Source organism: Oenanthe melanoleuca, chromosome 27, assembly GCF_029582105.1.
Source record: "Oenanthe melanoleuca isolate GR-GAL-2019-014 chromosome 27, OMel1.0, whole genome shotgun sequence".
NCBI classification, from domain to species: Eukaryota; Metazoa; Chordata; class Aves; order Passeriformes; family Muscicapidae; genus Oenanthe; species Oenanthe melanoleuca.
The window spans coordinates 993,251-1,015,576 of record NC_079360.1 but is presented as its reverse complement, the minus strand read 5'-3'; the positions used below and the strand labels follow the sequence as shown (position 1 = coordinate 1,015,576).

The window sequence follows — 22,326 nt, the reverse complement described above, 5'->3', positions numbered from 1 at the left end:
GCTGGCCATGCCCGGGATGCAGGGGAGAGGTTTTCCTTTGGGCATCAGCCCTGGGTGCTTGGGATGGAGCTCTGGGAGGCACGGGAGTGTGTGGGGGGTGCTGCAGGACTGTGCTGGGTGGTTTGGGCTGGGCTGTGACAGGCTCTGGTTTCCTGGGTGCTAACACAGCTCCCGAGCACTCGGCACAGCCTGTGCCCTCAGTGCCCTGCTCGCACGAGTCCCTTGTGCCACACTAATCCCTGCTGCAGGGCCCCGGGCTGGCTCTGCTCTTCCTGCTGAGTGAAGCTGATTTACACCTGCTCAGGGCCCTTTGGGGGTTTTCTCTCTCAGACCCGTGTCCTGGTTGGTCTCTGTGGGCTTTTTTCCAGGGTGTCTCAAGAGGATGAACCTTGCAGGGCAGGTTTACAGGGCAACTCCTCCTGGAGCAGGTCAGAGCAGCTCCTTGAGCTGTGTTTGAATGGTCGGGGCATCCCAGTGCTGTTCCCAGTGTCCATAGGGCTGGGATCTCCAGGAGCAGCATCCATCCTTGGCACACCCCTAGCTGTGCCTGAGTGTTGGGGAGGGGAAACTGCATCTCTCTGGGCTGATTCCATGGGAAATCATCTCCAGATTTGCAGATGCTCCCCCAGAACACAGGAGACTCCAGGTTTGCAGGTGGTGCCCAGAAAAATGCCTTAGGGAGGGAGGAGCTGGAGCCTGGCCAGGCAGGTGTGGGGAGATGCTGAGCCCCTGTGTCCCCCAGAGCCAAGAGTGTCCTCCCCCCTCTTCCCCAGCCCATGGGAGGTTATTTTCTGGGCAGAATTAAGTGCCTGGATGGGGTGAGTTCCAGCAGTCTGACAGAACCTGCCACCCTCTGTCCTCTAATACAGAACTCTTACACAGCATCCCTGGGAGCTCCTAAACAAGTCCTGTTATTTTGGAGCCTGATTCCTTTGGATGTGGCCTCAGAGCAGCAAAAATATTAGAGGGAACTGAATTTCTCTCCAAGTACAGCCCAGGCTCTGCTGAGCCAGGAGCTGCTCCCAGTTCCCTGCTGACAATTCCTAATGCAGGAACTGGGGGCTGAGATGCTCATCCAGGACATGCAGTGTCCCAGAGCTGCAGCTCACCTGTGTCATACCAGAAAGGAGTCATTCAGCTTAGCTAGGTGGCCAGAAGAAGCAAATAAATCAGTTCTCTGTAGAGACATTTTAAGTGAGTGATTTCCCAGTAGGAAGGATGATGGGGCAGGGATCTTCCTTAATCAGGGACTCTTGGAGGACTGAGGTCCTGGAAGAGCTGGGCCAGAGCCCCGAGGGACCTCGTGGGTGATTTGTGCCCAGGGCAGCACCTGTCACTGAGGCTGAACTGCCTTTACCTATGGAGGTGCAAAGAGTTTGATCTGGGTTATTTATAGGAGCTGCTAAAAATGTGCCAGGATGTGGCAGGCCGGGGGCAGGGGCTGCTCCTCCTGCTCCCAGGGCCGGGGGCTGGTCCCAGGGTGGAGCCCTTCACCTGGGCTGGTGGGACCGTGCCCTGTGCCCCACCCTGTGCCCCACCCGCCCCAGACACCACTCCTTCCAGGCAGCAAGAAAGAGCGATTTATTGAAAAGCCATGGCATTTACATAAGGGAGATCGTGAAAAACAAAGTAGAAAAGATTCATTGGTCAAAGAAGGCAACACCTCTTCCAAAATATCTCTCTGCAAAATATCTCGAGTCACTCACACAGCTCGGTGGTCAACACCAGGGTCTGTCTGTGTTTCCTTTCTACCTTTCCTTGTTCTGTCTCTGAGAAAGATCCCTCAGCCTGGGAAAGATCCTGACTGGAGCTAGGAAAAGTCAACAATGTGGGAAAAATCCGATTAGGGTCCCCACGAGCCTTCAGCAATGTCCACAGAGGGTGCTGGGCTGAGCCCTCACAGAGCCGGCGCTTGGCTCTGGTTCCGAATTCGGGAAGCACCCAGAGATGCTGCAGGCTCCCTGACTGTGGAGTGTCGGATGTGGGCACGGGATTATTCCTGCTCCTGATCCCTGGAGCCAGCCCATCCTCTCTGGGCGGCCCCAAAGGGCTCAGAGCAGGACTAGGAGCTGCACAAGACCCCAAAAAGCCGCACAGGATTCCCACGCCGGGGGCAACGCCGCCTTCGGCTCGGTGGCTGCAGCCCAGGCACAGGGAGAGGGGACGCGGGCAGGAGCAGCGCTGGGGCTGCCGCTCGGCTCCCTCGGGCAGGAACGAGCAGAGTCATGGGGTGCAGAAACCCGAGCCCGGCGCTGATCGCTGCTGGCAGCTGAGGCAGAGCGGGGACAGCGCCGGGCCGGGGCAGCTCAGCCGCAGCCCGGGCTGTCGGCAGCTCCACGGTCCCCATGGCCAGGGAAGCTGAGGCTGCCCAGAGCTCCTGCGAGCCCCCAGAGCTGCCGGGGATGCGGTGGGAAGGTGCTGGAGCGTGGGTGCTGCTCCCTCGGATGGTCCCGATGGATCCATCCCCAGCTTTAGATGCTCCGTGCTGCCCTGCACCGGCACGTTCCCGCTGGGGTTTGGGGTGATAAAGCCAGACAGAGCCCCTGCTGTGGGAGGGAATGGTCCAGAGCTGCTCAAGTGGAGCAGGAACTGGGTTTAAGTCCAGAGTAACTCCACGAGAAGCAGCACTGGTGGCACCTCTGTCCCCTCCCAAAATTCCCTTTCTGTTTGCTCTGATGAGGTCTCACCTCTGGGGTCCACCCCCATGGGGGACCTGTTCTGGGCTCTGTTTTGCAGCAGCTGGGGCAGCAAGTTGGGCTGGGCCCAGACTCCACTTTACATGATGTGACTCAGCCTGTGCCATTAAATAAACCCATTTAGCAAGGACAAACCTCCCTAAAACACATGGAGAATCCTTCAGGTTGGAAAAGCCCTCGGAGATGATCAAGCCCAACCATTCCCCCAGCACAGCTGAGGCCACCCCTGTCCCCAAGTTCAACATCAACAGGGCTTTTAAACCCCTCCAGGGATGGGGACTCCACCACTGCCCTGGGCAGCTGTGACAAAGTCTGGCCAACTTTTCCATGAAGAAATTTTCCCAACAACCAATTTACACCTCTCCAGGCACAGCCTGAGGCCGTTCCCTCTCCTCCTGTCCCTGTTCCTGGAGCAGAGCCCAATGCCCCTGGCTATCCCCTCCTGTCAGGGAGTTGTGCAGAGCCACAAGTTTCCCCCTGAGCCTCCTTTTCTCCAGCTCTATTTCCAGCCTCTTTTCCCATCAGGACTGGAAATCTCCAGTTCTCCCTAATCCCAACGGGCTGAGGGTTTCCAGCTCTCAGCATGGCAGGGTTGGGGCTGTGGGAAGTATTGATCCTGAAGGTTTTTTGTGGGCAGATGCTTGGTAGCTTCACAGACAGTTTGGGTTTGCCAGTGGGATGCTTGGTTTGGGAGGGTGAGGCACAGCTGTCCCAGTGTCCATGAGAAACAGGGTCGAGTTTTATGGAATGTTGGGCTCATATCCCACACAATCTGGTGCTTATGGGACATTACCAAGGCACAGGAGCTCAAAGCAAGAACCTCTGTGGTGTTGGGGGAGCCTCTGCCAGCGTCTCCAGCTCCCCCAGGGCACAGCAGCCCCGTACCCCAGGTGCAGCCACTCCTCTCCTCCACACTTCCCTCTCTTCAGCCCTTTTTGTGCAGCAGAACATCCTTACCTCTCCTAAGCCATCCACCCTATTCCTTCTGAGAAGTCACCCTGATCCCTGTAACATTCAAAAATGCCATACTGCTTCTCTTTTTGGCTCAGGATAAGCCTTTAACCCTTCCTGGGAGCAGAGCCACCCAGCAGTGTGGGTTCCTCATGCTTCCCATGGCTGGGAGCTGTGCCAGAACCCAGCTCCTCTGGCTGAGGAACCTCTTGTTTAGGGCACCACAGGCCCCTTGCAGGAGCTGCAGGAGCAAAGCTGTTGATGCCATGCCAAGGGGAGGCAGCTGGAGGGGGGCTGCTGCTCCCCAAGGTCGTTGGTTGTGATGAAACACTGTGTTTGGGTTGTGAAATTGTGTGTTTGATACAGCCAGGTGGGGACAGGGACACCAGGTGTCCCAGCCTTGTGGTGCCTCCTGACTGGAGAGGGAATCACAGAATCTCAGAATTAAGGAGGTTGGAAAAGACCTCTGAGATCTTCAAGTCCAATCCACGACCCAACACCCCCTTGTCACTCTGTGCCATACCCAGGCTTTCCTTAAACACCTCCAGGGATGGTGATCCCACCACCACCCTGGGCAGTGGAGATCCCTCCCAATGCCCAATCTTTCTGGGAAAAAATTTCTCCTAATATCCTGAGCCTGAGCTTCCCCTGGTGCAGCTTAAGGCTGTGTCCCCTTGTCCTGTCGCTGCTCCTGGGAGCAGAGCCCACCCCTGGCAGGGAGCTGTGGAGAGCCAGAAGGCTCCCCCTGAGCCTCCCCAGCCCCACATGGGAACAGGGGTCTGGGAGCAGCAGGAGCACACGGGGTGCTCTGTGATCCACGTGCGATAACCTTTCCCGCCAGCTCAATATTCCCGCCATAAACGCATTTGCTGCCACCAAATGCCCCCGAGCCGTGCCCATGTGCGCTGCACCCCTTGTCCCCGCAGGCAGGGCGCGGGGGGCCCGCAAGCAGAATGCGAGGATGGCCGGCCTGCCGCACATCCCGGGCCCCGAGAACCTGCGCCCCTTCACGCCGGCCTCGCTGGCCGCCATCGAGCAGCGCAGGGCCCAGGCCGAGGCGCTCCGCCTGAAGCGCCAGCACGTCGAGATGCCCGAGGAGGAGGAGCTCAAGCCCAGCAGTGACCTGGAAGCCGGCAAGAACCTGCCCCTCATCTATGGTGACCCACCCCCGGAGCTCATCGGGACCCCCCTGGAGGACCTGGACCCTTTCTACAACGACAAGAAGGTGAGGGCCAGAGCTTTGCCCACCACCCCAGACTGCTGTGGTTTGCTTCTTTTCTCTTCTCTTGCATTTTGACTATAGGAGTGGCAGAAAGGTGTTGAGGGTTGGAGTTTGTTCTCTTATAAATGATTTTCCCCGTTATTATGCTAAGGGAGCCTGCTGGGTTATACCCAGGCTTTTTTCAGGACTCTAGACAAAGGGGTAGGTGGGGGGTGGCTTCTGGGGAGCAGCTCACATCACCACATCTGGACTCAACCTGTCCCAGTAAACTGGGTGATGGGTTGGGAGAAGATTTCCCCTGCATTCACTTCCTCACAGTAAGTACCATTATTGAAATAACCCCAGAAACACGCAGTTAGGTTACGATAGCTCTGGTTCCATGTGGCCACTTTCCAGAAAAAATTAAAAAACCATGAATTCCTGACATAATCAACCCACCAAATGAATCGGATAATAGCTACAGTAACTTTGGTGAGGGGGCCCATATTCAAATAAGGGCTTGCAAATGGGAGAGAGATATCTGTGACCACGTGGAGCCCAAGCCAGATTAAACTGGACAACATGTTGCCACTTAAGAGCTGGTCTTCCTGTCTTAACTCTCTTCTCAATGCCCTCTGCCCCACGTTTGGGTCACCAAAATCTGTCCTACAAACCAGGACAAAAGGATAATGCAACAGAGTTCCTCGTGAAATGGAGAAGGAAAAGAGAGAGAGCTTTATTTAAAGAAACACTACACATATATAGGGTAGTACATGCAAAACAAAATAAAAAAGACTCATTGGTCCAAGAACACCTCTTTGAAAACATGATTTCTGCAAAACAACAGTCTCTCACAAACCCTCTAGGTGTTTAATCGTTTTTTTAATTACTTCTCCTTGAGCAGGTGAGAAACCCAAGGCTTCAAGGCTGCTTTTCCCCTGGTTCCCAACAGTATCCAATGACTCTCTTCCAAAGCAGAGAGCACCTCCAAGCCTTCAGGGTTTCAAACACACAGAAAGATCTCCCCTCTGAAGGCAGCCCTTGGCCCGTGGTGTTTAGGGGGTGCAGAAGGACTAACCCCCCTCCTCTTTTCTCCACAGACCTTCATAGTCCTCAACAAGGGCAAGTCCATCTTCCGCTTCTCGGCCACCCCTGCCCTCTACATGCTGGGGCCCTTCCACCCCATCCGCAGAGGAGCCATCAAAGTCCTCATCCATTCATATCCTTGATCTCTGGGTGCTGCCCCACAGCCAGGCCAAACCCTGTGCTCAGAGTCCAAACAGCCCCAGGAGAGGGACGAGGGAAGGGGTTCATGATGGAGTGGTGAGGAAACCCCCTGGGCCCCCGGCACAGCCAGGAGCTGCTGCCCAGGGCTTTAGTCCCAGGTGTAGGTGCTTGATGGGCACCTTGGCGGCACCAAGGGCTCACTCTTGGCTGAAGTAGGGAGGAATCAGTTTGGATGGAGAAGGGAAGAAGCCCAAGTGGTGAAGCTTCCTAGGGAGAGGTTGAAGGGTTCTGAGGTCTGGGGAGATTTGGAAAGGAAGGGGAATGTTCATGGGTCAGGGAATCTGGTCCCATTGGGAAGGGGGTGAGCAGAGGAGCTCCAAGGAGGCTTTGGGAGAGGGAAGCAGAGGAATCAGGACAGAGGGAAAGGCAGGAAAGGAGCCCAAGAGCACGAGGGGCATTGCAGGGTGGGTGGAAGTGATCCCAGCAGAGCTCTGCAGGAAGTGGGGTCTAGGCCTAAGAGTCAGAGCTTTCTAGAAAGAGGCTGAAGGTTTTTGAAATCTGGAGAGACTACGGAAGGAACGGAAAGTTTTATCCTGAAGTGATGGAGGAGGAGGAAGGAGCACAGGGGACACAAAGGGAGGCAGAGACAGGACCATAGAGCTGGGAAGGGGAGCAGAAAGGAAGAGAAGGGGCTGGGACCATGCACAGGAACAGTGAGAAGAGAGAAGTGTGAGCACAGAACTGAGGCTGGAGAGCAGCAGGAGGAGCTGGGCAGGGTGAGGTACCAAGGTGGCAGCCAGGACAAGAGGAACAGGGACATTTGGCTTCCTGACCATGGGAAGGGGGGATCCAGGCACCACCCAGAGCCTTTGTCCTTGACCAGGTTTTAAATTATTCAGCATGTTCATCATGATCACCATTTTAACCAACTGCGTGTTTATGACAATGAGCAACCCCCCGGCGTGGTCCAAGAACGTGGAGTGAGTCCTGAGAGCTCCCCTGGCCAAAGGGACAGCCCAGCCTGGCAATGTCCCTCAGCAGGGACAAAACCAAGGCTGAGAGAGGGGGGTGGGGATCCAGGCACCCTCCAGAGAACAAGAGGTGTCACTGGGAGGTGCTGGTGGCCCTCAGAAGGGATGTGCACACTCTCCACAGGGCATTGAAGAGGGAGAATGTTTCAGAGCTGCCCAAAAATCTGATGGGGTCCCCATGTCTGAAGAGCAGTTTGGGCTGGGCTGGGTCAGCACTGTCAGTCTGGAGAGGCTGAGCTGATCCACCTGCCCAGGGACCATGGGGAGAGGGGAAATCCGGCATTTTCTGCTGTGGTTCTGCACAGCCAGGTCTCAGCAGGGCTTTTCAGAGAGCATGGGGGTGGTGGGATATCAGCAGGGACAGAGGTGTTGCAGAATGGTCACCAGAGGCATTGGTACCTTGAGATGTCTCAGCCCACCTTACAAGGTGAGGTGAAAACCTCTCCCAGTGCTGAAGAACCCCAAAAACCCATCAGCACCCAAACCCAGCTCTGGGAGGGGTGGGTAAAACCTTGGACCTGGGCAAGTGTCTCCTGAGTGACCAGTCCTGTTCCAGATATGCCTTCACTGGCATCTACACCTTCGAGTCCCTCATCAAGATCCTGTCAAGAGGTTTCTGCATCGACGACTTCACATTCCTGCGGGACCCCTGGAACTGGCTGGACTTCATGGTCATCTCCATGGCGTGAGTCGGGCGGGGCAGGGAGGACAGCAGCCAAACTTGGGGGAATGAGGAATGTTCCAGGCACAGCCCCTGGAGCTCTTCCCTCTCCTGTCCCACAGCTACATCACCGAGTTCGTGGACCTGGGGAACATCTCGGCTCTCAGGACCTTCCGTGTCCTCCGTGCCTTGAAAACCATCACGGTGATACCAGGTGGGACTTAGAGAAGGGGCCTCCCCCCGTGCCTTCCCCTGAGCTCAGGTATTCCCACCTTTCCCAGCAATTCCTGGTTTTTTTGGCAGCTCCAAGAGAAAAAAGAGGAAATGAGGTATTCCATAAATTTTCCATGTAATTCAGCTTTTGGGTCAGGCCCTGCTGATTTTAAATCTTGCAATCAGCTGCACTCACCAGATTGTTTGGCAACGTCTGAAGAGGCAGTTGTGATGTTTTTAAGACTCCTTGGAGATGAATTAAGGGAATTTGTGCTCCCAGTGGATTTATGAGTTTGATAAACCAAATCTTTCCATTTTTGAAGCTATGGACTCAGTTTTGTCCTCATTGTTGGCTGATCTGGTGCTGAGGCTGAGATATTTAACAGGCATTTAACATCACCTGAAACATCCAGACTCATGTGAGGAGCACCTTATCAGATCCCTCTGATTGCTGATTTCCAAATTTGACACCACTTTAACACCATGCTTTCAACACCTAGTGCAAGCACACAGAAATCTGAAGCATGGGATTGAAATCAAAATGAAAATTCCTTGTGGTGAATAAATCATTGTGGTGTTCCTGCAGGCTCCAGATTGTGAGGGCTCACATTTTAATGTTTTTTTCCTTTATCAAACAGGCTAAAAATTGCATTGAGCAATATGTAAACTGCTGATTCTTTCTGGAATGACATTCCCAAGGGCTCTGCAGAAATAGCAATGGCAAAAATAAGCTGGTTTAGAACATCTGACCTTGGTCAGGCCCTTGAAGAACTGGATTTTACCTAAATAGTTTGGGGAATGAGGAGCTGGCAGGAGGACAGATCTAAAAATCATTTCCTTGGAGAATTTCTCCATGTGAGAAAGCTCTGGGCTCATAGAAGCTCTGAAGATGAACACTGAGATGTTCCAGCATTGCCCATCATCCATGTAGACCTTGGCTGACAGGAACTCCATCCTGCATGGAAAAATCCCACTGAGGACCTGTGAATGAACCTCCTCTGGGAAGGGAACAGTGATGTTGGGGGCAGAGATTAGTTAATCCAGGTGCAGATGTCACTTGAGCACACTAGGGATTTTGCAGCTTGAAGGGATCAGGATGAGGAGTCTGGCTGGGCTCCCAACCACCCAGGGACAGCAGTTAGACCACGAAGGCTTTTCTGGAGCTGGGAAAGGTGCACAGCATCATCCAGCTGGGCCAGCAAAGAACTTCTTCATGTTCCATCCAAAGCACTTCACTCCAGTGGTTTGATACAAAAAATGCCAGATTGTGGCATTTAGGGAAAAAAAAAAATCTGCAGGAATTGATGGCTGCAGGCTGGGGTGGGGTTTGGATATCCCAAGGCTGGGATGCAGGAGTCACCAGCACCAGCTCAAGGGTGCTGTTGTGGGGGGCCCAGCCACGTGTGGGCCTGAACTCAGTGGTGACACACGTCCCCACCACAGCCAGCGCCTTCTGGGGACGCCACAGGCTGCTCCCCACAGTGGCCAAAGGAGCAGTCAGCTCAGTGGTGTCCCCCCCCAGGGCTGAAGACGATCGTGGGGGCTCTGATCCAGTCGGTGAAGAAGCTCTCGGACGTGATGATCCTCACGGTTTTCTGCCTGAGCGTCTTCGCCCTCATCGGCCTCCAGCTCTTCATGGGCAACCTGCGGCAGAAGTGTGTGCGCTGGCCTCCCCCCAACAGCACCTTCCTGGACAACGACACCTTGGTCAACTCAACCTCCTATGGCTTCACGGATGACTTCACCGGGAACTTCACCGGGAACTTCACCGGGAACTTCACCGGGAACAGCACCTTTGACTTCGAGGCCTACATCAGCGATGAAGGTAAAGCTCCTGCAGCCCCTTCTCCTCTGCCCCTCACCCTGTTTGCTCCTCAGGTTCCTGCTCCTCCTGGCCACGCCAAGGTTTGCTCATGGATCTTCCTGCCCAGGCTGATGGGTGGAACAGGCTCTGCACCCTCACAGAAGGGACAGATTGGGTAAAATCCTCCTGGACAAGGAAAATGAGGCCCACCTGGGCAACTGAGCTCTTCCAGGAAGGTGTCACAGCAGGAAGGTTTGGATGGACCAGTGTTTCCATCTCTCTCACTTGCTGGTCAGGGCCAATGTCCCATTATGGTAGTTACAGCAGGGAGACCAAACCCTTGAGGAGCAGGTGGAACTTGGGGTGGAAAAACTGAGGAAAAGATGCAGGAATGACATTTTTAACGCACTTTTCACTATCTGGATCCTTCCCCAGGTACTACAGTGCCCAATGAACCCTTTACACAACACCACAAAAGCCACAGGAGGGAGGGAGGGGTGGGACCAGCACAGGTCCTGAGGAAGGTCTAAGGTGCTCCTTTCCTACCCCTTCTTTGAAAATTTCCCCCAAAGTGTGGTGAGTTTTTTGTTTGTTCTTCAGTTTTCAAACTCTTGGAAAATGTAAAAATCTCAGCAAATCTGCCTGGTAGATCTGCAGGGTGGCAGGGGGCCCTGCAGGGATGCTCCACATCTCATTCAGGACACCCAGTAAAGCTCAGAAGGCCAGGCTGGTCTCAGCTGAGCTGCCTGGCCCCACAATCAGCTCTGGCATCCATTACAGCAAGGTTTTGGTAGGGGGCAAATTCAACCCATAGGATCTGATGAGCTCTGTGCAAAGAGCAGCTGCCCAAGGCCATGAGTGCAGCAGAGCATGGGGCCAGACCAAAAACCTGGAGTTGCACAAAAAGGGCATTTCCTCCCTGAGCCCCCACAGGGTAAAGAGAAGCCTCATGGCAGGCAGGCAGGCAGGGCCAGGGAGGATTCAGAAGCTCCAGAAGTCCTGGGAGGGCTGTGCTGGGTGATGTTCAGGATTGGATCCAGTTGCCCTCTGCCACACCCAGGTGTGGGTGTGTCCCTGGGGCAGGTGACCTGGGGTCACCTGTCTGGCAGCCCTGTGGCTCTGGGTCTGTGCTGGAGCTGTAAGGAAGAGCTTTAGGGACCCCTGGTCTGTGAGCAGGGGTTTGTGGCCCCAGCAGGAATGGCAGCAGCAGGAGAAGTGCAGCCATGGAGCAGGAGCACTTTCCCCAGGTTCTTCTGGGACCCCTGCAGTGCCCCATGCTTGGTGCATCCTACAAATTCCCTGATTTTCCAGGAAAATAGGCCAGCCCTGATCCTTTGACCTCATGTTAACCCATTTTCCAGGTGTCCTGGCCCTAGCCAGATCCAGAGCTGTTTCCAGACCTGGTTGCATTGATGAATGAATCCCAGGAGCTCCCTGAGACAGAGCCAAGACAAATAACAAAGTCAACAGAGAGTAGAAATGTGCCTGACACTGGGAGTCAGCAAATTCCCCTGGGATTCAAGGAATTTTCCCTACAACAAGTTGCACCCAAGAGTTTGAAAATCAATGTTTATGCTTATTTATGTATTTATTTATTTTCTTTTATTCCTTGTTTTTTCGCCACCTGCAAAGCCAATTACTACTTCCTGGAGGGAGCCCTGGACGCCCTGCTCTGTGGGAACAGCAGTGATGCTGGGTGAGTGAGACCCCCTCCCTCTGGATAGCTGGGAGGGGACAGGGAGCTGGCACAGCTCATAGGACCCCTGAGCTCAGGATGGGACAGGGTTGGGGCTGGGAATGGGGGTCTGCAGGGGAGCAGTCTGGGATGGATCAGCCTGGAGACCATCCTGAGGGTATCAGCTGGGTCATCCCAATGGTATCAGCTTGAGGGGGTATTGATCCAGGCATCCCAGCTGTACCAGTTTGGGGCTATCAGCTGGAGCATCCTGAGGTTGTTATCATGAGGGGCTGTCAGTCAGAGCATCCCAAATTTATCAGCTTGAGGGGCTGTCAGTCAGAGCATCCCCAAATTTTCAGCTTGAGGGTATCAGTCTGGGCATCACAACTGTATGAAATTAAAACCACGGAGGGAATTAAGCTCAGAGTAAGGGCAAAACACCTGCAAGAAATGGGGGCTTGGATCTATTTAATATCCCATGATTAAAGGTGGAAAATGTCCTGGATCTCAGCAATGTGCTGTGAGAATACAGAATTCAGGTGGAATCAGTCAGAGCATCCCAAATTTATCAGCTTGAGGGGCTGTCAGTCAGAGCATCCCAATGGTATCAGCTTGAGGGTATCAGTCTGGGCATCACAACTGTATAAACTTGAGATGGAATCAGTTCAGGCATCCCAAATTTATCAGCTTGAGGGGTCTCAGTCTGAGTTATGCTGCCTGTATCAACTTTGGGGGTACCAGGTACAGACAGGGGCCGTTGGTATCAGTCCAGGCATCCATCCTGGAGGGGAGGGTGCCCCTGCTGCACCCCCTCTCCCTAGGGATGGGTTTGGCTGCAGGCCCCTCTCATCCCTGCTGCCCCTGGCAGGAAGTGCCCCGAGGGCTACCAGTGCATGAAGGCCGGCAGGAACCCCAACTATGGCTACACCAGCTACGACACCTTCAGCTGGGCCTTCCTGGCCCTCTTCCGCCTCATGACCCAGGACTTCTGGGAGAACCTCTTCCAGCTGGTAGGCACTGCCCCTCCCTGCCTGTGCTGTGAGCTTACTGCCTCGGGCTATCTTCTGGAACGAGCAACGCAGCTGGCAGCTGCTAAAAGGTTGTTTATTACAGAGCACATCAGTCTCAAAAGCAAAAAGAAAAGCAATGGCAAAAGCAATGGCAAAAGTAATGGAAAAAGCAATGGCAAAAGCAATGGCAAAAGCAATGGAAAAAGCAATGGAAAAAGCAATATCAAAAGTAATGGCAAAAGTAATGGCAAAAGCAATATCAAAAGTATTGGCAAAAGCAATATCAAAAGCAATGGCAAATGCACTAACTCTCCCCAGTACAAACCCTTATATAGGATTTTCCCAACAAGCTAGGACACAAACTCAGACCAGCACTCCTTAACCTGTTAGAATTCCAGTTTCTTAGCATGCTGGCTTACATATACAGCTACTCATACAACCTCTCTTGTTCTATCTGAAAAATGTCAGCAATATTCTTACTATAGCTCTATTATGTCTAAGTACTGTCTGCAGCCATGGTCCTGGAGCCTCTACTGAAAACATCAGCATGTTTTCCACCCTTCACTAGAACTCACACTGCAACTTTGGTATCTAAACCTTTTACTTACTAAAAGCATTAGAGCTCATGCTAAAACTTACTGACTTACTTATCCTAAAACTTAAACTTTCACTAAAACTACACTTAAACTTAAACTTCTACTTTATGTGTGAGTGGCTTAATATACTTCAATCCATCCAAAGGTTTTAATTCAATCCCTGCACTCTGATTTCTCTCTTAAGAATTCCCAACTCTTAAGAGACTCCCAACTCACTGACTCCAGCACTGTGCAAGTGCTCCTCTTGTTTCCCTGCTGCCCCTGAGGTGAAAAGTCACTCACTGGAGTCTTGTGGGTCCTTCTCCTGTGGTTTGTGGGTCCAGCCAGGATCAGTGGAGATGGGGATGGTTCCATCTACTGCTTCCCTAGCATGGGAGTGCAGCGTATTTCCCAGGGTGCTGTCAGCTCTATCATGGAAATCAGGGATTTTTAAGATTGTCCAGAGCATCTCTGGCTTGAGCTGAGGGACAGGATAAGGAGGATAAGGGGGAATTCTGAGAAACAGAGGCATCCAGCTTGGCTTCAGATACAAAGTGAGCTTTCTAAGCTCCTAACACATGGTTTTCTAGCATAGTGAGTGTTAGCATGGTCATGAGTTTTTCCAAACAAGGCATTCAGTCAGAAAAAATGATGGAATCAAAGAAATACAATTTGCTTCAAATGCAATAGGCTCATGTAAGTAAATTATAATTAATTTTTAAGTCAGACTAAGTAGAATTATGATTCCAAAAGAAGGTATCTGTCATGTACTCCACTAAACTAACACAGAGCTGTGCTAAGGGTATTGATTTCAGCTGGAAAAGCACCATCAAGCACTGTCAAGCAGGTCACTTGTCCCCTCATTGAGCTGTCCTCTAGGGAGACACCACAACACCCCAGCTGACCCCGCCTCCAGAGGCTGCCCAGGTAAAAGGGATCCTACACCTGAGGCTACCCCTGTCCTCTGGAAAGGTTTGCCCAAAGTCAGGAAAGGACCATGTTGGCCTGAAGGTGAGACTGAGAAGGTGGGGGCTGAGCAAAGCGAGTCAGTGATGGAATATTGGTCCCACCTCCATCACCCCCAGCCCATGGGAACCAAGGGTTGTTTCTGCCTCCCACCAGTTCCAACCCAGTGCCAAGGCCTGCAGGAAGGTCCACTGGGCAATGACCAGTCCTTGGAGAAGACAGGAGCAAAATATTTCCCTCCTACCACAACCAGGAGGGTGTCCTGGGTCAGCACCTTCTCTTGGGAGCATCACCAAAGTGACACTGTGACATCCCTGCCACCTCTTCCCACAGACACTGCGGGCAGCAGGGAAAACCTACATGATCTTCTTCGTGGTGGTGATCTTCCTGGGCTCCTTCTACCTCATCAACCTCATCCTGGCCGTGGTGGCCATGGCTTATGCTGAGCAGAACGATGCCACCATGCTGGAGGAGCAGCAGAAGGAGGAGGAATTCCAGCAGCTCATGGAGCAGCTGAAGAAGCAGCAAGAGGAGCAGGAAAGGCTGGTGAGTGGGAAAAATGGAGGCCAAAATGAGGGGTCTTGGGAATAGGGGGAGAGGAAATGGAGACAGCAACAAGCATGGTGTAAAATCCAAAGAAAAGCTCCATTTGGTCTGTAGGAAGTAAAGAAGAAACGGAGTAACTCTTTTGGGCATCACACCTGAATCCAAAAACTGAGATACTATCATGGGTGGGGACAAAAAAGGCTGAAAAGATCAAATTTCCACATCAAAATCCCAGCCCAGGCAGCAGAGAGGAGCAGCACGGGGGCAGGTGTTGTTTGAGAGGAACAGGACATGACAGACATAAAAGGCCTCAGAAGTTCCAGGGGATCTCCTGCCTCACATCAGGAGGCCTGGCAGGAGCCCAGCTTGGTGTCACCAGGGCACAGAGGAGGCATTCAGGGAAGATGGGGCAGCTGCAGCAGAGTTCAAGGGGTCAGCAGACCCTTGGCTCTGGAGACACAAAGGGCTCAGGACACCCTGCACCTCACCTGGGAGATCCTGGTGTCCTTGGGGGAGCTAAGGAAACCTGGAATGGTGCAAGTGTCCCTGCACATTGCAGGAGGGTTGGAAATTAGTGGTCTTTCCAGTCCTTTCCAAACAAATCCAATCCCACTCTGGGATTCCGTAAATATCAGTGGGAAGGGACCTCCAGGATCAACTGTTCCAGCTCTGCTTGGCCAAAGCACAATCTGGACAAGAGATGCCCCATTGTGGTCCCAGGGTGTTACCTTCATCCCTTTGCCATCCTTGGGAATGTTTCTCAGTACACCATTCCTATAAAAGCATGGCCAAAAGCCTCTGGTGCAGCAGCCCAGCCATTTTCCAGCTCTAACCATCATTTTGTTCCACGTCAGCAACATGCACAGGAGACATCTCTGAAAATCTCTTTGTCTGGGCAAGACACCTCCTCCCTCACCTGTAGAGACACAAGCCAATGTTTGACACTCTTCTCTTATCTGTCCAGAGCCACAACATCCCCTGGGAAGTGCCTTGTTCCTCTCTGGCTGCTGCAGTTTGCAGGAAGGGTCTGAGCCAGCCCTGCCCGAGGGTTGGGGACTCTGGGGCTGGGGTCAGGCAAATCAACCAGGGAAGTGCCCAAAGGCTTTGTTAAGGGATGTCTCCCTTTAGAGTCACACAGAGAAATTAAAAACACAGAGAGCTGAGATAAGGACAAAGCAACTACAAGAAATGGGGGCTTGGATCTATTTAATATCCCATGATTAAAGGTGGAAAACATCCTGGATCTCAGCAGTGAGCTGTGAGAATACAAAATTTCCCATTCCACTGTGGTATCCTCAGTGCTGAGAGAGGCTGTAATAAACTTCAAATTTTAACAGCACTGTTGGAAAGAAAAAGAAAGAAAACGAAATTTACATGAGATGGAAATGTGATAATACAACATTTAATGCAAGTGCAAAAATCCTGGAGGTCACATTTCAGTAAGACCCTTGAGGATTTTGCTACTTTGCCATTTTGGATGACAACCCATTTCAAAGGGTAAAGTTTCCTGCTTGAAGAACCAAGGTTTGCTCAGTTTTGTCCTTAGGAATTATTCTCCCTGACCAAACCTGAAAAGATCTAACTCAGCTGTGGCGAGCTCAGTGCAGGAGGGGAAAGGGAAAGGGAAAGGGAAAGGGAAAGGGAAAGGGAAAGGGAAAGGGAAAGGGAAAGGGAAAGGGAAAGGGAAAGGGAAAGGGAAAGGGAAAGGGAAAGGGAAAGGGAAAGGGAAAGGGAAAGGCTTGGAAATCCCAGGATGGCTTGGGTTGGAAGGGACCTGGAAGCTCATCCAGTCCCACCCCTGCCCTGGGACACCTCCCTCTAGCCCAGGCTGCTCCAAACCTCCTGCACCCACCACTTCTGGGGATGGAAGGAATTTTCTCAGCTCTGGAGCCCCCAGGTGCCCTGGGAGTGGCCATGGCTGCAGACACAGGGTGACAGGGCCGGGTTGCAGTTGCAGGAGCGCGGATCCAGCAGCGAGTCCCTGCCCAGCAGCGTGGCCGGGAAGGGACACGACTCGGACATCAACAGTGACCAGGACAAGGCCAAGGACTGCAACGGGCAGGTGGTGCCCAAGATCACCCTGCAGAGATCTGACACTGTCATTGATGTAGGTGCCATCCCTGAGCGTGCCCACCCCGGCCACCTCCCGGGGGGACAGGCTTGTGCCCACCTCGCTGTGGGTTGGGTCCTACAAGCCTTTTTGGGGTCCCCACCTTGCACCCAGAGGTCTCTCCAGACCATTCCCTGTTTTCTGCCTGCTCTGTCTTTCAGAGCATAGAATAACTCTGCATCCCTCCCTCCTCTCCTCCCAGTTCAATCCCACCTATGAGCCAGAGAAGCCAGACCTCAACCACCTCACTGTGGGCAACCAGGACGGGCCAGGGCTGGAGAAGAGGGTGGGAAGTGCCATCAGTGTCATCTCCAACGCTGTGGAAGGTATGTCCTGCTGGGTGAGAGTCCTGGTCAGTCCTGGAGGGCCTGGGTTGGTGACAGTGGCTGTCCCAAACTCTCAGCCCCACACAAGGGATGACTCCAGCCCTGGGATCTCTCTACAGGGTCAATGATGCTCAAGCCAGACTTTTCACCACAGTTTACTGGGATGATGCCTAGAGGCAAAAATCCAATATCTCATGCAAATTAATGGGATTGCAGGTGATTAGAGAAGTCTCCAAAACCAACTGGGAACTGCTGAGCAGCTTCCCAGGAGCTGCTGTGTCAGCTTTAGCAAAAAGCACAATGAACTCAGCAGTTCATGTCCCCTGTCCCCCCAAGAACAGGCACAAAACCCTCTGGCCAGCCCAGAGCAGTCTCCTTGGATGTCCTGGCAATCTCAGGGTGGCAGGGACACCTCAAATCCTGCCCAGGGGCTGGGAGCAGGATTGGATCCACAGTCCCCTGGCTGATCTGCCTTTCCATCCCTCTCCAGCTTGGAGGGCCTGGACTGCATCACCTCTGTGCCTGGGCATGGGAAGGCTCCTCCTTTTAGCCCCTGTATTTTTTGGGTGCCAGAATACAAAAAAGATCTAAAGCTTTTAGAAAGTGTCCAAAGGAGAGCTGAGAAGATGATGAAGGATCTGGAGGAGCCACATGAGGGGTGGCTGAGGTCACTTGGTTTGTTCAGCTGGAGAAGAGGACCCTGTGGTCAGACCTCAGCTTCTCCCAAGGGCCAGCTCTGATCTCTGCTCCTTGTGACCATGGAGAGGAAAAGGGAATGGCTGGAGCTGTGCCAGGGGAATTTGGGATGGATCTCAGTGAAAGGTTCTTCCCCCAGATGGTGCTGGGCACTGCCCAGACTCCCCAGGGAATGGACCCAGCCCTGAAGCTGCCAGAGCTCCAGGAGAGTTTGGACAGCAGTGCCAGGGATGCCCAGGGTGGGATTTGGGAGTGTCTGTGCAGGGCCAGGAGCTGGATCAATGATCCCAATGATGTCTTCCTGCTCAGGATATCCCATGATATCAAAATCATAGACCATCCAGAGCTGGTCCAGGACCTCAGGAGAAGTTCTCCTGAGGGTCAGCACTTGCCCATCCAGGTGAGGACAAGATAACCCCACACTTTTCCTTTCCCACCCTCAGAGCTGGAAGAAGCTCACCAGAAATGCCCACCCTGGTGGTACAAATTTGCCCACACATTCCTGGTCTGGAATTGCTGCCGTCCATGGGTGATGCTGAAGGAGTTTGTCAAGCTGGTGGTGATGGACCCCTTCGTGGACCTGGGCATCACCATCTGCATCGTGCTCAACACTCTCTTCATGGCCATGGAGCACTACCCCATGACGGAGGAGTTCGAGAACGTGCTGAGCGTGGGGAACCTGGTAGGGAGCTCCAGCCCTCCCCTCTGAGCTCAGAACCCCACACCCCATGCTGGAGGCAGAGCCCTCTGCTGCTGTGTGAAACATCCCAGCTGCTGAGAAAGCCCTGCAGGACTCTGTGCACAGCATCCCTGCACAGGGCTGGGCTCTGGCACGGCCCGGACCGAGGGCACTGATGTGGGATTGGGATCCATCCTTCCCTGCTCCCCTCCTGCCGCAGTCCCTGCCCAGCTTGGTGCATCTGAGCCCTGCTGCCAGCCCTGGGTGACACCACAGTGGCCACGGGGCAGAGCAGAGGGTGTTCCAGATCGTGGGAACAAACAGGTCCCCACTGAGCAGGAAGCAACAACGCAGCATTAAAATTAATAATAATCAGGGATTTGCCCAGTGGAATCACTGCAAATCTTGGCTGTCCTGATTTTATAGGTGCATTTATCGCTCTGCTGGGAGCCGGTGACAAATGGCTCTGAGCTGGATGTGCTGGTGGGACCAGCCCGGGAGCCCCTGGAGCGGTGGGAGATGCAGGAAGGGAGGGGCGAGCTCCCGTCTGCTCCGCTGCCGCCCTGCCCTGCTCCAGCCCTGCCAGGCTCACAGTGCCAGATGTCCCTGCCCGGGCGGGCCCGGCTCTGGTTTCACTCAGGAAATACAAGGGGATTAATGGGCCGGTGCTCAAGGCACGGCCGGGCTGAGGCAGCTCCAGCCCTTCCTTGGAGCCAGGAGCGGATTCCGGCTGCACCCCCGGGGGAATGATCCGCTGGGGAAGGGCCAGGTGGGGATGGGAGCAGCGGAGGGGATCCCACTGAGCCAGGGATGCCCCACTGAGCCAGGGATCCCCCAAAGAGCCAGGGATCCCCCAAAGAACCAGGGATCCCCCACTGAGCCAGGGATCCCCCCACTGAGCCAGAGATCCCCCCCACTGAGCCAGGGATCTCTCCACTGAGCCAGGGATCCCCCACTGAGCCAGGGATCCCCCCCACTGAGCCAGGGATCTCTCCACTGAGCCAGGGATCCCCCACTGAGCCAGGGATCCCCCCATTGAGGCAGGGATCCCCCAAAGAACCAGGGATCCGCCCCCACTGAGCCAGGGATCCCCCCACTGAGGCAGGGATCACCCCACTGAGCCAGAGATCCCCCACTGAGCCAGGGATCCCCCCATTGAGCCAGAGATCCCCCAAAGAGCCAGGGATCCCCCAAAGAACCAGGGATCCCCCCACTGAGCCAGGGATCCCCCACTGAGCCAGGGATCCCCCCACTGAGCCAGAGATCCCCCAAAGAGCCAGGGATCCCCCAAAGAACCAGGGATCCCCCACTGAGCCAGGGATCCCCCCACTGAGCCAGAGATCCCCCCATTGAGGCAGGGATCCCCCCACTGAGCCAGGGATCCCCCCACTGAGCCAGAGATCCCCCAAAGAGCCAGGGATCCCCCACTGAGCCAGGGATCCCCCCCACTGAGCCAGGGATCCCCCCACTGAGCCAGAGATCCCCCCATTGAGGCAGGGATCCCCCACTGAGCCAGGGATCCCCCCACTGAGCCAGGGATCCCCCAAAGAGCCAGGGATCCCCCACTGAGCCAGGGATCCCCCCATTGAGGCAGGGATCCCCCAAAGAGCCAGGGATCCCCCACTGAGCCAGGGATCCCCCACTGAGCCAGGGATGTCCCCACTGAGCCAGGGATCCCCCACTGAGCCAGGGATGTCCCCACTGAGCCAGGGATCTCTCCACTGAGCCAGGGATCCCCCACAGCCCCTGCCTGTGTCCCACCAGGACAGGGGATGTGTGTGGGCTTTGTCTGTGCTTGTCCCATGCAAGGGACAAGTGGGGATCATCTCCTGGATACTGAAGCAGGAACACAACAGGGGACATTTGTGGGCTGGCATGCTGGGGACATGTGGGGACAATCCTCTGGGATACTGGAGGAGGACAAGGGATGTTTGTGGCCTGCCATGCACAGGACACGTGAGGACAACCCCCTGGGATGCTGTTGCAGGAGCAGGACAGGAACATTTATGGGCTTGCATGGAAGGGACACGTGGGGACAGTCCACTGGGATACTGGAGCACGACAGGGGACATTTGTGGGCTGGCATGCAAGGGACATGTGGGGACAATGCCTAGGACACAGGAACAGCAGCCTCCCTGCTGCTCCTCCTGGCTCAGTGAGGGACAGACCTGTCCCAACACTATCTCCAGTCAGGGCAAATCTGTCACCGGGCCCTCTGCACGTGCTGTGCCATGAGTTGCAGCAGGGATGTCGATTGTCACCTGGCTGAGCCCTCTCTGCAGTGACACAATACTGCAGGTGCTGTTGTGGTCCCAGCAAAGGGGCAATGTGTAAAATCCAGCTCAGCTGTCACAGGGCTCAAGGAGGGACAGGGGCATCCCACCAGCAGCCCAGTTCCCAGTGTTGGGCACCTGTGATTTCCCGGTCATTCCAAAGGTGTCTCTTTGCCAAGGAAAATGTATTTCTTATTTCTAGCTGCCAACATTCACCTTTGTGTCTCTCAAGAGGAATCAGTCACCAGTATTCCCAGTCTGGCTTCTCCAGCCACACTAGGCAGCATCTGGGGGGCTTGTTCCCAACTGGGACCAGCCCTAACAGGGTGAAATGTTTTGAGAATTCACCAAAAAAGAAGGAATGTTGATAATGATGATCTGTATCTTTATCTGAGGGATGCTTCCCACCCCACCTCACAGCCCAGCACTGGTTTATGAACAAGTGATCAAGGGTGCTGCTTCCTACAGGTCTTCACAGGGATCTTCACGGCAGAGATGGTCCTGAAGCTCATTGCTCTGGATCCCTACGAGTATTTCCAGCAGGGCTGGAACATCTTCGACAGCTTCATCGTCACCCTGAGCCTGGTGGAGCTGGGCTTGGCCAACGTGCAGGGGCTCTCCGTGCTCCGCTCCTTCCGCCTGGTACGTGCCAGGGACACCTGGGCGGTGACAGGGACAGGGTGGGGATGGCCTGCTCAGCCTCCTTCATGGTGGAGGCTCAGCTTGGGAGGGACCCTGTTAAAGATAAGGCTGAGTCAAGTTAAATATAGTCAGAGCACTTGGGGGTTGAACCCTTCCTGCCTTGACTGAACTGCTCATTAGGGTCAAATGGCAATGTCACAGCCTTGCTGGCACCTTCTGGCAATGACCCAGCCACCCCCTCTTCTCTCCTTGCCCCCCACAGCTGAGGGTTTTCAAGCTGGCCAAGTCCTGGCCCACCCTCAACATGCTCATCAAGATCATCGGCAACTCCGTGGGCGCCCTGGGCAACCTCACGCTGGTTCTGGCCATCATCGTCTTCATCTTCGCCGTGGTGGGGATGCAGCTGTTCGGCAAGAGCTACATGGAGTGCGTGTGCAAGATCTCTGTGGACTGCACCCTGCCCCGCTGGCACATGCACGACTTCTTCCACTCCTTCCTCATCGTCTTCCGCATCCTGTGCGGGGAGTGGATCGAGACCATGTGGGACTGCATGGAGGTGGCCGGCCAGACCATGTGCCTCATCGTCTTCATGATGGTCATGGTCATCGGGAACCTGGTGGTGAGGCTGGGGGCTGCAGGGACACAGGGGTCGTGGAGTGGGGACACCTCTGTGCAGCTCAGCTTTTCCACGGGGCTGGTTGGAGCTGCAGGGAGCACAGGGATTCTCCTCCCTGCCCAGATGATGCACAGATGTGCTGTGTCAGTTCTGTGTGAAACAGAGGGAGAAATGATTCCTGAGGGACCTCCAGCTGAAACCAGACCAGGAACTGGAGGGAAACTGAGGCACAGAAAACACAAATGGGCTTTAGGTAGAGGCAGGAGCAACTCTGGGATAAAACAGAACTCAGCTTCAAGCTGCTCTGTATCCTCCACTTGGCTTTTTCAGCTTGCTTTCCCCATTTCCCACTCTCCTGATGAGAGATGGAGGCAGAGCTCCATCCATCCATCCATCCATCCATCCATCCATCCATCCATCCATCC

At 54.3% G+C, this 22,326-nt stretch overlaps 1 protein-coding gene across 1 annotated transcript in view; it reads left to right on the top strand.

Moving 5' to 3' along the window:
• Positions 1-22,326, top strand: part of SCN4A (sodium voltage-gated channel alpha subunit 4) — a 46,758-nt gene that overhangs the window by 4,011 nt on the left and 20,421 nt on the right. Inside the window, exons 2-15 of the mRNA XM_056512098.1 lie at positions 4,574-4,872; positions 5,949-6,069; positions 6,968-7,055; positions 7,663-7,791; positions 7,890-7,981; positions 9,503-9,805; positions 11,417-11,480; positions 12,331-12,472; positions 14,347-14,559; positions 16,511-16,666; positions 16,872-16,995; positions 18,135-18,373; positions 21,112-21,285; positions 21,548-21,904. Of these exons, the coding sequence (XP_056368073.1) occupies positions 4,574-4,872; positions 5,949-6,069; positions 6,968-7,055; positions 7,663-7,791; positions 7,890-7,981; positions 9,503-9,805; positions 11,417-11,480; positions 12,331-12,472; positions 14,347-14,559; positions 16,511-16,666; positions 16,872-16,995; positions 18,135-18,373; positions 21,112-21,285; positions 21,548-21,904 (2,501 nt within the window). The remainder of the gene's footprint in view (positions 1-4,573; positions 4,873-5,948; positions 6,070-6,967; positions 7,056-7,662; positions 7,792-7,889; positions 7,982-9,502; positions 9,806-11,416; positions 11,481-12,330; positions 12,473-14,346; positions 14,560-16,510; positions 16,667-16,871; positions 16,996-18,134; positions 18,374-21,111; positions 21,286-21,547; positions 21,905-22,326) is intronic.